The 16,469-nt window shown below is 45.2% G+C and overlaps 1 protein-coding gene across 3 annotated transcripts in view; it reads left to right on the forward strand.

Annotated features, from left to right (window-relative positions):
- Positions 1 to 16,469, forward strand: part of LOC135908554 (receptor-type tyrosine-protein phosphatase T-like) — a 143,875-nt gene that overhangs the window by 89,055 nt on the left and 38,351 nt on the right. For all 3 annotated transcript variants that reach the window (XM_065440335.2, XM_065440338.2, XM_065440336.2), the window contains 6 exons: positions 7,011 to 7,215; positions 11,453 to 11,549; positions 12,454 to 12,703; positions 14,817 to 14,856; positions 14,986 to 15,091; positions 16,386 to 16,465. In XM_065440335.2, the coding sequence (XP_065296407.1) occupies positions 7,011 to 7,215; positions 11,453 to 11,549; positions 12,454 to 12,703; positions 14,817 to 14,856; positions 14,986 to 15,091; positions 16,386 to 16,465 (778 nt within the window). The remainder of the gene's footprint in view (positions 1 to 7,010; positions 7,216 to 11,452; positions 11,550 to 12,453; positions 12,704 to 14,816; positions 14,857 to 14,985; positions 15,092 to 16,385; positions 16,466 to 16,469) is intronic.

Here is a 16,469-nt window from a genome sequence, read left to right on the forward strand (position 1 = left end):
CCCAATGAATCGCGACGGCCGATACCTCCTAAGCTGAAAACAGAGGTGCACAACCGATGAAGACTGCCGAGACAAAGACGCTGAACATGTGAAGGTGGCGAAGGCCCTGATTCGTTGGTTCTTGATTGCAAGCGCAGCTGCGACGTACTTGATTCGCTGTGTTTTGGAGCTTGCCGTGCCATCTCCGCACAACATTAGCAGCTGTACAAGATTCGCAAAGCCTCCGAGATTCGCAACGGGCAAGAAGTCTCCGAGGTTACGTAGAACGGAGAGGCGGCAGCCGCCGCTGCCTTCTGGCTGACCCCGCGTCGGTCAGATTTTTGTCCGATTTTGCCTTCTCTCGCCGTCCTCCCCGTTTCGGAGGCAATACAGCCTTGTGTGTAGGCAGTAGGCGCGTTTCTCTGGCCGTGTGCCAGGCGAGCGTAGTTCGAATTATCCGTGAGGGAACCTTCTCGCGTTCGAATTAACGGACTTTTTCATACATAGACTTCTATGGAGCTTGGCCGGACCAAATCGTACAGTTCGAATTATCCATAAATTCGAATTATTGAAGTTCGAATTAACGAGCTTTCACTGTACTTGGTTTTGTCTATATCATCTACAGTGAAACAAAAATGCTAATGTGCCTCAGCCTTACACATTCATTTGCAGGCTCACTTTGAACCAAGCAGTTTGAACAGCATCGTTCAGATGGATGGAAAAAGCTGAAGCCGAATGCAGTTCCAACTCTTTTTTCATTCAAACGTAAGTTGTTATTTCTAAAGTCCGGATAAGTATTATATAGCTATTGTTACCTGCATTGCTTACAAGCCGTCTCGGGAACATGCTTGTGGATAGCATTAAATAAAAAAAAAACATTTTTAACCTTCTGGAAATGTCGGGTTCGTGCACGTTAGCGTACAACATTAACATGCTTGCTCCAGTTTATGTGCGTTCTCAAGAGTACACTGTAGAAAAGATGTGATCCTTGGTCCCATCTTGCTTGTTGTAGAAAAGAATGTACTAGCTCACCAGGTCGAATAAACCGATCTTAAAGTGCATATTTTTTTATGTTACAGCTTTACCTAAGGAGCGAAAAGCACCGAAGGAGAGAGCGGCTTCAGAGATCTCGCTCTCAAACGGTAAATCAGATGCGACCCCCGTGGAAGCAAGCAGCTCGTCATGTGAAGGAATAACGCTCTCTGAGACCACGGAGCAGTCTCAATTCAGACCTCCGCTTCAGGAAGATACATCCGAAATGGACTCGTTCCAGGTCAGCAATGTCATTGCTGAGTGTCCACAGCTGGTTCAGGATGCAGACAGGAGAGAGCAAGCCGGCGAACCTAGTGGGACCCAGACTGCTTCCTCGTATTCTGCAGAGCTGAAGAAGCAGCTAGTGGACATCACGAGGAAATACACAGACCTTCAGGACCATCATGCTGCCGCCAGAAACAGTATTAAGGGCCTCAAAAATCAAGTTCAGAGGCTTGAAAGCGAAATCAGGAATTTTTCAAAAAATGTCAAGTTCCTGAATGAAGATCAGCTCCGTGCTCTGTCTAGGAGCAACAACCGGGGCAATTCCTGGACACCTGAAATGGTCAAGCGAGGCCTTCAAATTAAGTTCGCTTGCGGGACAACTGGATATGAAACGCTCAGAAAGCTGGGATATCCCCTTCCCTCAAACAGGACACTGACTGGCAGGCTCGAAGGTTTGAAGTTCCTTCCGGGGATACTTCACGAGGTGATTGACGTCATGCGGTGCAAGGCAATGGCCATGGAGGAGGTGGAGAAAGATTGCATCCTTTTTTTGGATGAAATGGAGATTTCAAGTGGATATGAGTTGGACCGTGCTGAAGATTCGCTCCTTGGAGGAAAGACGCTACCGCCAAAGCCTGACGAGCCTGCCAATCGCGCGTTAGTGTTCATGCTAGGCGGTTTAAATCAGAGGTGGAAACAGATGATCGCTTATGAATTCACCGGACATCACGTAGAGGGCTCTGTGCTCAAGACTATGTCCTTGAGCTTGTTCAATTATGCAGCCAGGTGTCCCTCAGAGTTCGTGTTGTGACATCTGATATGGGTGCGTCAAATCGAGCGATGTGGCGAGACTTCGGCTTTTCAAGCCACAGGAACTCCTCAACTGTGTGCTCTATACCACAGCCATGTTTGGATGGAAAGCTACTGTTTTTCACGGCTGACCCTGCACACGTTCTCAAAAATCTCAGAGGACAGTTACTAAGTTCATCAGTTTTTACGTTGAGTGACGCCACTGTAAAGGAGAACAACCTGCCATCATCGGAGGTCAAACTCGAGCATGTTCAGGCTGTGCTCGACTATGACGCAGAGCACGAGCTCAAGGTAGCGCCCAACCTATGCGAGGTGCACACTAGCAGTGGCCATTTCACGAAAATGAAAGTTGGTGTTGCCGTTGTTTTTCCGCGAAGCACCAGCTGCTATTCGGTTTTTAATAAGAGCATCTGTAATTGAAGAAGAAGCTGAAACCACTGCATGGTTTTTGGTGCTCATTTTCAAATGGTATTCTCTAATGTCGTCTCGCAACCCAACAATGGCCTTAAGTCGCAGGAGTATGGCCAAGTATTATGCCGCCCTAGGCACGTTGCACACGGCAATGGAGACCATTAGAAGTACGAAAATGGGGTCCACATCACTGTGGAAACCATGCCAAGCTGGCCTTCTCATTGCAACAACCGTTGTCATCCACCTCCAAGAAGTGTTGCTGGGAAATGAGGGGTTCGATTTTTTTCTTACCAGCAGACTCTTACAGGATTATCTGGAGAACCTCTTTTCAGTGGTTCGACTAAGAAAACCTGTGCCCAGTACGTATGATATGAAATGCGCTCTGAGGCTTGTGAGCGTGAGCCAGTTTTTATTTACCCCACGGACGGCGAGCTACGATCTCGATGACCGCGAATATCTGGTAGACCTTCTCTCCCAGGCAAAGAAAGAAAGGACAGAAGTGGAAGCTGATGAGATAAACGACTCAGAAATTCTGTTCATTGAAGAACTGTCCACAACAGAGTGCAGCATTCTACACTACATAGGAGGCTTCATTTTGAAAGGAATCTTGCCGTCTGTCAGCTGCCAGCAATGCAAGGATGCCCTACTGGGATGTGCTAGTGACGAACATGCCTCTCTGACTGCTCTGAAGGAATATGTGTCAGAAGGTGACAACCTAATTTATCCCAGTGATGATGTGATGCACATGCTCAAAATCTACGAGGAGCACTTTGTAGGGATAAACTCATGGTGCACAGGCAAACTAGTGACAATGAAGTCACCTGTCCGCTCACTTACAGCATACCTAGGAAAGGTCCGCTGCAAGCAAGCATACCGACCGCGCTTGAACCTGTGCGCAAGCCATGATGAAGAAATACGGAAAACGCTGACCGACAGGTACGCAAGATTGAGACTGCGCATCTTCCTCCGACACCTTCAGAAAGCTCGTCTCAATGGTCACGCAAGCAAGACGTGTGCGGGAGTTAATTTAACCTAAGCTTCTATCCACGCTGAAGTGCACTCATGCTGCTAGCATTAGCAGAGTTCCTATTTTTACACCTAATAAGTGTCCTAAATCGCACTGTCTCCAGGTTCTGAAGACAAGGATAATCTGTGCAAACATGCCTTCAAAGTACCCTGAAATATTTTTTTTTCGGGGCAAATAAACAACTTTCATGGTTTTAAACAATATTAATGATTGTTTGTTTTCAACTAACCTCTGATCGCGGCAATAGATTGTTATTTTGTCTTTAAAACACTGTCTTAAGTGCGCGTTGAATATACTAATGCAGTCGACTCTCATTAGTTTGACCTATTAATGACCTCAAAATTTCGATTCCATTCGAGTATAAACGGATGTATTTTCACTGCGACTAATAACTTTCCTCATCATTTGACCAATATACAGTGGTCCCGCCAAGTTCGAATGGCCGACTACACGCGTACAAAAATGCCTGGAGATATTTAGGGTTTTCAGTGCACAATGCATGCATGCGCGGCTCAGGTACTGCGATATTCGGTTCGTGTACGTGTGGCGAATGCGCTGGCTTTTATTTCTTAGGACAAGGTACGTAAAGCACATTAATCTTTTTTCTTCTACAAAAAAACCGTCATTATAGGTTGACAATAAATGTGAATAAGGCAACTGGAGCGTTCTTAATTAGTTACACAATTGAGTAATTGAATGCAATCTACCTGCCTATGATATTGCTGTTATTAATTTATTTTAATCCTGCAGTTAGGTTCCTAGTGCGCTCTATGAACTCTTTCCAATCTAGCACCCGAGTCGCCGTGTGCTAGGAGAAACGACCGTCCAAATCTTAAAATATTTGGACAGTTGCCCCTTACAAGCCTGTTCTGTTGGCACTTCATTAGAAAAGGCGTGAAACGCAGTTGTATTGTCTTTTGGTGGCGAAGACAAGCGCGCTTTTGCAGCGGCAAGTGCAAAAAGCCTGTTGGCGCACGCCCCGCGCCTCTGAAGTAGGCATGGCAAAGGCAGCCGCCGTAGCAGACGACGCAGTTGTCTTCACCCTCAGCGGAGCGTGCGCGCGCATCGAGGCACCCTAGGAAACGTAAGCGGCGAGCGCTACCGCGCTTCGCATTGCTATCACGAGCGCCTTATCATCAATTATGCCGTTTGGATGCTTGTTTTGGGTCTGTTGTTTATTAAAACGTATGCCGTTCGGTATGTTGTATGCGTAATTCCAAATAATGTATGCTCTGTTCCCTGCACTTTGCTGAGTGCTTGTAGCCTCTGGCTTACTGGGTTATGAGTCGTAACATTTTTTTCCCTTGCTTACTGGTTATGAGCCATTGCTTAAGGGGGTATAAGTCATTGATGATGACAGTTTTGGACATGCTGTTCTCTTTGCTGTATGCTTGATTCCAAAGAATTTAACCACTGCTCGTTCCACTTTGCCGAGTGCTTGTAGCCTCTGCCTTACGGGCCTATGAGCCTGTGATGATGATAGTTTTCTGTCGACAGAGGCCAAAGCATTCCGGGATCCTAGACATATACAGCTCTGCTGTAAGAGAAACGTTGCCTGTTAACTTAATTTCACATTATTTTTTCTCCCGACGCCCACGTCAGTTACCGGCTGGTATCAATAATATAGCGTGACGTTTTCCTGTTCCTGCGACAAGTTTTCGCCGAGTGTCCGTACTTTATATTATTTTTTTAAAGAAACGCCATGTGCGAAACTGCTGAAGGAGCCAACCGCACAGGTAATTTCGTATACTGGTCTTCCTTTTCAGTAGGAGCAGTAGTACAGCGTTATTTAAAGACGTTTTGAAGCTACGAAGCCAGGCTGCGAACATTTTTCTATGGTATGAGAACATAAGGTGAAACTGTACAATAAGCAGCGAACCTTATTAAGAACTCTAAGCGAAGTTGAGGAATGTTTTTTTGTTGCTACAATATGCGCAAGCGTTTCTGATAATGTTGTGGTCCGCATATAATTTGTAGCATGCTTCTTAATAACTCCGGCGCGCATTGAAGACTATACCAGACTGCACAGCTCAATTGATTTCTCTGGGACTTCGAGAAATGGTCTTAGTATAGCGTAGAAGTTTCGCTGCGCAAAGCAGTCATGTGTTTTGAATAAATAACACGTTCTTACAAACGCACACACACCCACACAAAGGAACACAAGAAAGCGTTCTAGTTCCAACGTACGACATATAACATGTGTTACATGGTTAATTAAATGTCCTCTAACTAAATGCGATATGTCCAATTCTGCTTTATGTATTTGATTCTCAACCTACAAGTCGTAATGCAATAATGTTTATCTTCATGCTCCACACTACTCACAAGCCAAGCCCAAATGCGAACTCAGTTATATTTCGAATAACAACGGAGTTCATGGCTGACGCATTGGCTACTCCTAAAAAAAAAGAAAAACTCGCCACCCCTGCTCTGCCCAAGTGCATGTCCAGTGAAGCTGCTACGAACCACCACTACAGCTGCTGAGGGTGGCATGTAGTGCTTGATGGCTTTAGAGTAACGGTAGTAGTGCTATTTTAGAGTAATGGTAGGAATGTGAGTAATCGCCATTTCGAGACAAAGCTGCCGCCAATAGCGGTGCTCAAAAAGACTGAATACAGCTGCTAGGTTGGTAATCTTACACACCAAAGGATGGGGACGTCACACCGCACGTCGCAAGCTGGCATCGACGCGGCAGCTTGCGTAACATTAATGTTTATCGGGAAATGTAAGCGGGCAGGGCTACGCACTTCGCATTGCTGTCACGGGGGCCTTATCTCGTGTCACATATCATCACATATCAACCACATATCAATTATGTGCTTGAAATGTTTGTGTTTAGTTTGTTGTATATAGAAACGTGTGCTGTTCTGTATGTTGTATGCGTAATTAGAAAGAATGTAATCACTGTTTCTATCACTTTGCCGTGTGCTTGTAGCCTCTGCCTTACGGGCCTATGAGCGATTGCATTTTTTGCTTATCTTTCGTGGTTGCTTAGTAGCTATGGTGATGGGCTGCTAAGCACGCGGTCGCGGGATCAAATCCCGGTCCCGGCGGCCGCATTTCGATGAGGCCGAAATGAGAAAACACCCGTACACTTAGATTTAGGTGCATGCTAAAGAACCCTAGGTGGCCCAAATTTCCGGAGTCCCGCTACTATGGCGTGCCTCATAATTAGAAAGTGTTTTTGGCACGTAAAGCCCCATAACATGGTTTGTGACTTTTTTTGCTTGCTTACGGTGATATGCAGTATTGATAGTTTAATCTCGACGGACGCAAAGAATTTCGTGTCGTAGTCACATACAGCTTCACTGTAAAACAACCTTTGAAATGATAATTACGAAATAAAAATGTGTAGGTTTAGGCTTCTTAACATTCTTCGACACTGTCTCAATTGACATTGCAGGTTTTTCTTTTTGATTGCAATGTGATCCCGCAATGTTAGGCCTATTCTCAGCTGCAATAGAGAAGGGGCTGAAACGTTTGGAATTTGCGATGGTACTCAGAAATTAATTTGTTTCCTTTCCAGTTGAACTCATCTCTATCGCACACATTCAACGCGATGCTTGCCAAATCGTGGTTCCCCAAGTCGGTCTTGCTGAATAGCTCGGACTCACCCGAGTTTTACCTGCGAGGTCTGTTCCCAGGGTCCACCTACTTGGTCTGTGTTCAGGCGAGAACCAGTGCTGGATTCGGAAATGCAATTTGCGACAACTTCAGCACAAAAGCTTCGAGTGAGTACGACCGCGAACGGTTTCCCAAGGCTTCGGCACCAGAGTGCGCACTTGTAGTCGTCTCGTAGTAGAGCATGCGAAGAAAAAAAAATGAAGCAAAGAAAACGCTAGGTTTCAGTAGTCAAGACTATTAACGAACAGATATATTTCCGATCAATATAACCAGGAGTTCTGTGAAAAATCACTGTATTTCGTTGCGGCGTGTAATAACTGACAAATTCCGTGAAATGCTCACAATGGGAAGCTTCAACAGCGGTCCTCGCTTTCATGTTAGACATTAAGGCTTCGAGGATTTTTTTTTTCTTTACGAGACCACTACTCGACATATTTTTGTTCACGAGTGTACAGTGCTGCTTTCTTGTTTTTATTTGCGAGCAAGTGTAATATGCGTCTCACTATCTGATATTGCCCTTTTAGGACCCTGTCAACAGCGTTTGAAGGTTGCATTTATAAAAAGTGAAAAACAAAAATTAATGGCGACCCAACGCGTTGTAAATAACATTCATAAAGCTTTAAAATTTCATGTTTTCACGAAATGCTGTTCACGTTTATTGACCATGTCCAGCTTTCTTATGTTGATAGGTCAATTCAGTTTAACCATATTGTATGAACTGATGTTTTTCGTATGCTACCTGTCTTGAAATGTAGAAAAAAAGAAAGAATGGCTTGCTCTATACGCGCATCTTAGCCTTTCCTACCACGGTGAAACTGAGATTAGGCGAAAGTGGCGACTATAACTTACACAGAATAGCCACTGTGCAGCTTGTTTGCAGCCGCTTAGCAAGTATTCAGCTATTCATTTGTAACGGCAACACGCACTATTTTTTTTTCAACTTTTTTCTCAACCCCACACTCCACGCCGACCTCTTGCTGTACGAGGACGAAGTGGCAGACCTTTTTTACTCGTTCGCCACAATTGTCTAAGGCAAACCTTGCGAAGTCAGGAGCCTCGGTAGCAGCGTGCATTTCTAGACGAATACATGACAGCGTGCTTCGCGGAGACCATCGGAGCTCTTTCTCTGTGACGTCAGTCTTTGCTGGCGCCTTGACGAATGTCAGTCCGCGGTAAAAGAGCGGTAGTGGGCGTTTCACTTCACTCGTTTCGCCTCCGTCAAAACGCAGCTGCCACGGCCTGGGATCGCGCCCGCTACATCGCGCTCACCAGCGCTACGCCATAACTAATGAGCCATCGTGGTGGGTACAAGCTGTAACACGTTGAAGAAAGCAACAGCACTATACAGACAAGCCGCGTGGAGGGCGTCGTGAATTCCAATACTGGCTTTGACGTTCCACAAAGTATGGAAAAGCGGACACACTATTGGATTTTTCGCAAATATTTACAGAGACAGCCTGTAGAAAGTCAAAAGACCTGCTTCCTTTTTTTTTTAAGGCTTGCGTGCACTCTATGGCGGCCCGACAACGTGTAGTCTTGCACGTTTTCTCAACAGAATGTATGCAGACACCGCAAGAAAACTGTTTGTAAGTTTATAAAGAGCGTAGAATTATGGAAATGCATTGTAATACGAAGCACTTGTTGCCTCATACAAGACACCTAGCGGCAAGTTCTTCTCTGGCTTTGGTTGATATTATATTATTACGCGCCATATTTAATTTTCGAAGGATCGAACTATAGGGTCCTACCAAATTAAAACTGGTCGCTATATCCATAGACGCATAACAATTTCTTCCCTGCCATAGCCAACTAGCGCTTCAAGATGACTGGCACGGGCGTCAGGTCGCGTAGCAAATATTTCCTTTAGAAGAAAGCCCAGGCATGTGCAGGCGCCCCAGAGACGCCTGAATGGCACAGGCGTAGAATTGTCTCTTACCGCTGCCTTCTACGTGCTTCACGTCGCATTGCAACAGGTCGCATATAAATGGAAATTTATGACCCCCCCCCCTCCACTTCCAAATGACCCAGGTGGTAGCAGAACCGGTTGAAACTTCGCCGAAGTGCAAGGAATCAGTGATCGTGCCATCGCCCTTTTGTTCGCGTTAACATCGTCGTTTTGTGCTTCGGTTGACCCACCCATGTTCGCGTCACGCACACAACTGCTCGCTTTAGACAATAGACAGGTTTAGATTAAGGTTATCATAATGTCGGGGTTAAGAGAGACAGAGCGTTACCGCTCCGCACACAAACTCTGCAGGAAGGGGGTTCTAGTATAGCGGGATAGCGCACGTGCCGAACGCTATTCTACTGCGCTTTGAATTACGCATTCATAGCGCACCTAAGTGATTCTACCTATGTGTGCGTCGCGAAAGTGCCAGAGGCAGCCCAATGGAAGCTGGGGGCGCATTGCGTTTGGCCTTTCCATGTTCGACAGTCTGCGTCAAAACAGTACAAGCAGTACAAGCTGTCTATCCTAGCCTCCGAAATCTTTCGATCTCAGAGGCCATATACTGTCGTCCCGCCTGCATCCTGACTTCATCGAAAGGTCGCACTGGCATCTCGGAGGAGGTTTCTCCGAGATGCCAGTGTAAGAGACGAGATTCCATTGAAAGAGGCGACGTTCGACTAGTAAGAAGCGATTGGAAATTTGGTGGCCGAACGGTACGTAGATCACAAACGATGGAGGCGTACAAAAAGCAGTTCCCAATAGTCGCTAAGAGTGCTTTATGCTGGGAGTTATGTCTATATTTCTTTGCGTTTATTTTTTCTTTTTAAATACGGCTATAAAATTAGGGAAAATAACAAGAGCCTGGTGGTGCAACCCACCGTCCCTGTTTCAAAGCGGACGCACATACGTTCCATCCATCCATCCATCCATCCATCCATCCATCCATCCATCCATCCATCCATCCATCCATCCATCCATCCATCCATCCATCCATCCATCCATCCACCCATCCATCCATCCATCCATCCATCCATCCATCCATCCATCCATCCATCCATCCATCCGTCCATCCATACATCCGTCCGTCCGTCCGTCCGTCCGTCCGTCCGTCCGTCCAACCATCCATCCGTCCGTCCGTCCGTGCGTGCGTACGACCGTCCGTCCGTCTGACCGTCCATCCGTCCGTCCATCCGTCCGTCCGTCTGACCGTCCGTCCGTCCGTCCGTCCGTCCGTCCGTCCGTCCGTCCGTCCGTCCGTCCGACCATCCGTCCGTCCGTCCGTCCGTCCGTCCGTCCGTCCGACCATCCGTCCGTCCGACCATCCGTCCGTCGGTCCGACCGTCCATCCATCCTTCCGACCGTCCGTCCGTCCGTCCGTCCGTGCGTCCGTTCATCCATCCATTTCTCTCGTTAGACTCGGAAACGTTCGAAATGAGAAGCGACCTCGAAAACTCTTAAAGGTTATCCATAATACTACATCGTCGAAGTATCCTCACACTAAGGGAAAGCCGTTTGCACCGTCATTTCCTGCGAATGAAGTGAATTCTACGAAATCAACATCACATTCCGTTCGAAGAATGCGGCCGGGACCGCGGCCATGTTTTACGTCACCTGTACTTAAATCAGGTGAAAAGGGTAACGTCAACTCTGAGAAATAGAGGGCGTACGCTAGAGGGTATGCGTCGCTTAGCATTCTACGGATGTGCATTTTGGTGCCGCTATTCTCTAAGCCCGCGATTAGGCTAACCACGCTAATCCAAAAATGTATACTAATATTTGTACATCTGGCAACACTATGCAGAAGTCCAGACGACGCGGTACAGTGAATTATCTACAAAAATGCTTCGCATTTCATCGATTCAGAAAAAATGTGGCAGCTGCATAATTTTTCGTGCTTTTGTGCTTTCTTGTAGGAGAGTTTAGCTGTAGGAAGAACAGTTTAGACAGCATATATACCTCATATAACCAGAGGACAAGAGTATAAAACGCAGTATAGTATCATTCTTGTCTATAGACAATGTATAGAATTACGAACTCTAAATAACGAGGTGCACTTATGAAGGACGAAGTCAGACAGCACTTCTTTTTAAGGTTCCTCAAAATAACACTTTGTATCCGCTGTCCACAACCGTGATTTCTCGACTGCTTAATAAAATTTTGGCAAGTGTACAAGACGGAACCTTCTGCATAAATTGCATCATGTTGTACAGATAGATGTTTGATGCCACATAAGAAAATTACAGGTCACTCTGCTCACATGCGGTAAACTGACGTCTCAGATCTTGATTTCAAATATAAACATTGCCTGTAGAACTCGAAGACGACGCCCTAGAATAAAGTATTCATCACAAACGCAATAAAGCTCTTTTTTTCTTTCTTTTTTGTGTGTGTTGCAGCGCCTGAAGTTCAAGTTGAGCCCAGGGTTGGTGCAATCGTCGACAACACAGTTAGCATCGTGCTCTACCCGGTGCACTTCATGAAGGGACCCATCACGTAAGTCTGGTAGAATAAGAATGTTCTGAATACAAATAAACAGCATATACGTATATCTATACTAAACGCTCACTCTTCAGAGACACGTCCCACCATAACAAGTTTCTCACTGAATGTCAGTGTCCTAACGCAATTGGCAGTTTCGCCGGAAAGGGAAGCATTGAAAGTGATAGCATGGTTATTTTTTCTTTACGTGGCGCTGAGGGCGGTCTCAGAAACCTGGTACGATGAGCAGCACCCCAACGTAGGTATAATTGCAATCGAAATAAAATCTTGCACTAGCTAAGCAACTGTGGTGGATTAGACGCGCGTCCAATGATAACCGCTGCCCTGCAGCGCCAATACCGTGTAACGTGCTTACGCACTTCTCGTAGTAGTGTTCAGACTGCTGGAAAGGTGCTGAAAAGATTTCTCCGGTTCTTTTTCTTTAGTTTTCTTTTGCAGTCGTTTTCAAAATGCTCTTGTTATGTGAATTCTCACTGTCTGCAGCACACAACGTGATAGGCCGGTCTGGGTTCTAACTATAGTTTATTTTACACTTTTGTTCACGTTTGTGACATAATGGAAACACTTTTGTCCGAGGCGCTCAGGTTCCACCCAAATTTTCCTTCCGAAAAAAAAAAGTTTCTCTACAGATTTAAGACGAACATCATTCCTGAAAAATTTACCTTATATGGTTTTATTGCGCATAACAAGACCTCAAATTTGAGAGAGAAATCCAGCGGTGCGTAACGAAAAACAGCTCATGTTACTGAGCATCTCCGCGGCTACTGCAAGTAAACGCGATATATTTTGGCTGAAGTTATCAGAATGTTTCTTTGATCACGATTATGCTCTTTTCTCCATCACCTCAACAAACTTTCCTGATCTCATTTCCCCATGCTTCCTTACATTCACGGTGCAGGGGTTACTACCTAGTCGTACTTCGCGAAGGTGAAGCCATTCCGCGCCCCGTGAAACTGGTCAACTACAGCAGCGCACAAGACATGAGCCTTGGCTACTACGTGGCCGCCCACCTGACGCCCGACCAATTGAAAGAAGCGGTGGACTTCGTCGTCGGCGCTGGCAGTGTCGTCGGTGGCTTTGAAAATCCACCGCTCACTGATTCCACGCCGTATCGCTTTGGCCTGCTTGCCGAGAGCAACTTTTCTGGGGTGAGGTATAGATCTATTTAGGTTTGAAAGCAGCTTGGCGAGGAAGCGCCCTCAGGAATCGAGGGACTACGTCAAGTAGAGATAAATTACGCCTTTCGGACGTGAAATTGCACCAGCCGACGTAAGTTTAAGAAGCGAATATTAGGTAGAAAATAAAGACGCACATAAGCTCGAAAGGTAAATCAAGATAACAAAAACAGCTATATATCCGGTTCGCCACTGGTAGCGTTCGCTTCATGCAGGGGCGAAATCTAAAGTTCACGCCTAGAACTATTAAGTTAGATCATGCCGGAAGTCTGTGCAACATTCCGGCTTTTATTTCGTGCAGCAATGAACTGTATAGCTCGCCCTTCTTTCTGTGAAACACTATTAAATCTCGGAAGCTCTGCTCGTCGGGCTAAATAGACCAATGAAATAAAGTGTTCCCACATGGGCTGTGTATATACGTGTCTTTGTGACCTGCCATGATCAAAAGATGGTTTCATTATATTATTCTCGCATGCGTAGGTAAATTTATAAATCGTACTAATTTAATTGTGCCAGAACACTTTCGTTGAACTTGTGCTGTATTCATGTCCTGAGTCAGGCCTCCTCCATTTGGGTACATTTAATCCTCAAATTATTTGCCACCGTTCATGGCAGCGTACCTTAAAAAGCTACTATTGTCAACCTCTAATTGCATAAAAGGTAACGCGAGGTTTCCTCACTGCAGGTTTGCGCAACCTGTCCCCTGAATTGAATAGTTGGAAATTTTCCTTGTCTTTGCAGCTTCACAGATTTTTTCATCGACGTCTGATGAGCAAATTGCTCGCAGTAATCCGGCAAAATAGTGACTGTAATTATGAAACTGGGTTGAGGTAATACGAAATTATGAATGAAATTCATAGGCAAAATGTGCCATCTTTATTACACCCATTTATAATTTAACAAAATAACAGCCATCGGTTCTTGTCCCTTCCCCCAGCATAATCATCCTCAATCTTGCGTGCACGTTCTTTTTGTAACACTATTGGCTCGCTGCTTGCCCGTCAGTAAGACTGTGACGCGTTAATACCCACTTGAAGTTGTTTACCTTAACATACTGGTACCACGGTGGTAAAGAAAATACAAAAGTAATATTTATTGTCATCGATGAGACACGCGACAAAATGCCATAGGCAATATTTCGACGGTACCAAGGTTAAAATTCAACAGTCTGGTTGAGCGACCTAGCGAAGGCAATGAAAATTTCGCTGACAGAATCTGGTCTACGAACCATCCGACTCCAGAATTCCGCCGTGTACAGTGTGGTGCTTCATTAAAAGGAACACTCTTGCGCGTGACTCTTTGCTAGAGCTGCGAGTGCTAGCTGAAAATGTGACAGTACACTTGTCAGGTATGTAGGGACAGGCCAGCACACAACCACCATACCTTTGCTGGGGAAGATTGCACATGCTACACTTCCATGTGTTTCCCTGAATGGCGCTCAACGCAACTCACTTTCTGGCGCTGGTGCTCGGTGGCGTAATACAGATATAGCTTTAGAAGGCCGAGCTGTTTGAAATGACTGTGTGTATTCATTAGAAGTAAATAGACTTATTCGAAATGTATTTTGAAGACCGCGTGTTTCTTAGCGAGGTACACTAACTTTTCCGCATCGACAACCTTTCTTGCCTTCTGCGTGGGACGATTTCCAAGACAGTGCAGCTTAAAATGTGTGCTGACCTCGAAGACAGTGGAGTGAAAACTAAAACACTCCGACGCATCTGCTACTCTCCAAAGGTGAGGGGTGACACCATAAAGTGCCTTGCGCAGTGGCCCCACCCCGTTCACACCGGCAACTCGCTCTAGATTAATTTTGATCGACTTCAACTGTATGTTGAATCTCCTTCCTACCTTCTTAGTCAAAGCCCTAGGAGGTCTAAGTGCTACGAACTCCGTTTGCTGTTCAGATAATTTTTTTTTCATAACAAGGTTTCACAGTATGAAATAAGAAAGATAACTCTTACCCACATGCGAATTGTGTGCTTATTTTGTCGTTAGGAGAGCAAGTGATCAATTAGTTATTTATGCAAGCGCTTGGGTCTATGGCATGTAGTGTTTGAAGACTTTTGCTGCAATTTTGTTTTTGCAGGAAGTACTATACGGCTACAGTGTTACAGCCCCCGTCATTGGTAAGCACGTTTTTGGCAGTTACCAAAGCAACAAATATGTGACAACTTGGGCCGTCAGCGCGTAAAGAAAAGCGGACGGACCTGAAGTGGTGTCGAAATTAACGCATTTATTGTGATTGCTGGCCGCAGTGAATGGTGGTAGCAGTGCTGCTGGTGCTGACATCGGCATCGGAGCCGTCCTTGTGCTCCTTATCCTCGTAATTGCAGCAATTGCATTGACTTTCTACTATATTCGGTAAGCATTCTTCAACAGAACTTCAACTCTTCTTCACTAGAAAGCGTTTTTATAAGCAGCATTTCAATAGATGTTAGTGCTTGTAGACGGCACCCACTGCTCTTCTCTGACATAAAATTATAGAAATTGATAGAAATGTAAAAGAAAAGCAGATTAGAAAAAAAAATACAGTGACATCAGTTCGCAAACTATACAGAGCTAGCAAAACTATCTGTATATCAGCTTTGCCAGCACTTGTGTTTGCTTCCTACAAGGGGTCAAATAAAATAAAATAAACAAAATAAAAATGTCTGAAACAATCGAGTGGTATCGCATCGAACCAAGATTGTTGTTTCCTCCGAACTCATTTGGGTTCCGGAGACAATCACGTACTTGTTGCCTCCCGGAAAAAGAATGGCGAAACCTCTTTTCAGATTATTTGAGATATAGCACAGTCGATCGACATATCTCTTGTTCGACTGATTTCCAGAAAAGCAGTCGCACAGCCGCTTACTAATGGTTAAGGGGTTCACGGCTGGGCGTCGCATTCACCAACTGCCATTGACGTCTAAGTAGCAGCATAATGGAGGGGCAAATGCATGAAGGTGACTATACCTTCGACGGGATTAAGGTTAATAATTAACACAGTTTTCACCACTGAAATTCAAAATCTCATGCAATGTGTAAGCACATCGATTTATCAAAGCCCTTATCGCGCATCAGCTGTAATTCTGTAATTTCAGTGTTTTAATCTAAACTTCATCTCACGATCTATAGCGGAGAATATTCAGTTCAGTCGAACAAATAGACATACTTTAGGAGTCATTGCGGAACACATTGTCTGTATGAGCCGCAGCTCGAAAAAAAAAAGTCATCACTCCGGTGTCTTCGATCACTAATACCAGGTCTGGGGTATAGTCTATATTTTTTCTTTTTCTCTTGTGGCAGCAGCACCGGTAATCATACATAACATTAGACGGAATAAATTAAGAAAACGATGACTTTGTTTAGGGCATGGTGGCTGCTTTTAAATATAGCATCACATGACAGGGGATGAGACAGAGCGCGTCTCACCTTACAGGCGAACTACAGAATTGTAGCTTACTCCTACCTTCGTTCAAGCGTTTAGTGATCACTTTTTTAAACCTATTTTTTTATGTGAACCTAGTCGTATCTCCTTGTATTTCAAGTGACAGAATCGTTTCTCCGCTAACATTGAAGAAAGATGCACCGCATGCCCGCATAAACGTATTCTCGTGGGTTCTCGGTTTTTCCCACCCGGACATTCTTAAAGCGTTCTTCTCTAATCCTGCAGGAAGCGCCAAGCTGTTGCTTACCGCTCCAAGAGCCCCACTAAGCGCAGCATCAAAGAGCGCCTCTCCAGACTTTCCAAGTGTAA

The sequence above is a fragment of the Dermacentor albipictus genome, chromosome 9 (genome assembly GCF_038994185.2).
Source record: "Dermacentor albipictus isolate Rhodes 1998 colony chromosome 9, USDA_Dalb.pri_finalv2, whole genome shotgun sequence".
NCBI classification, from domain to species: Eukaryota; Metazoa; Arthropoda; class Arachnida; order Ixodida; family Ixodidae; genus Dermacentor; species Dermacentor albipictus.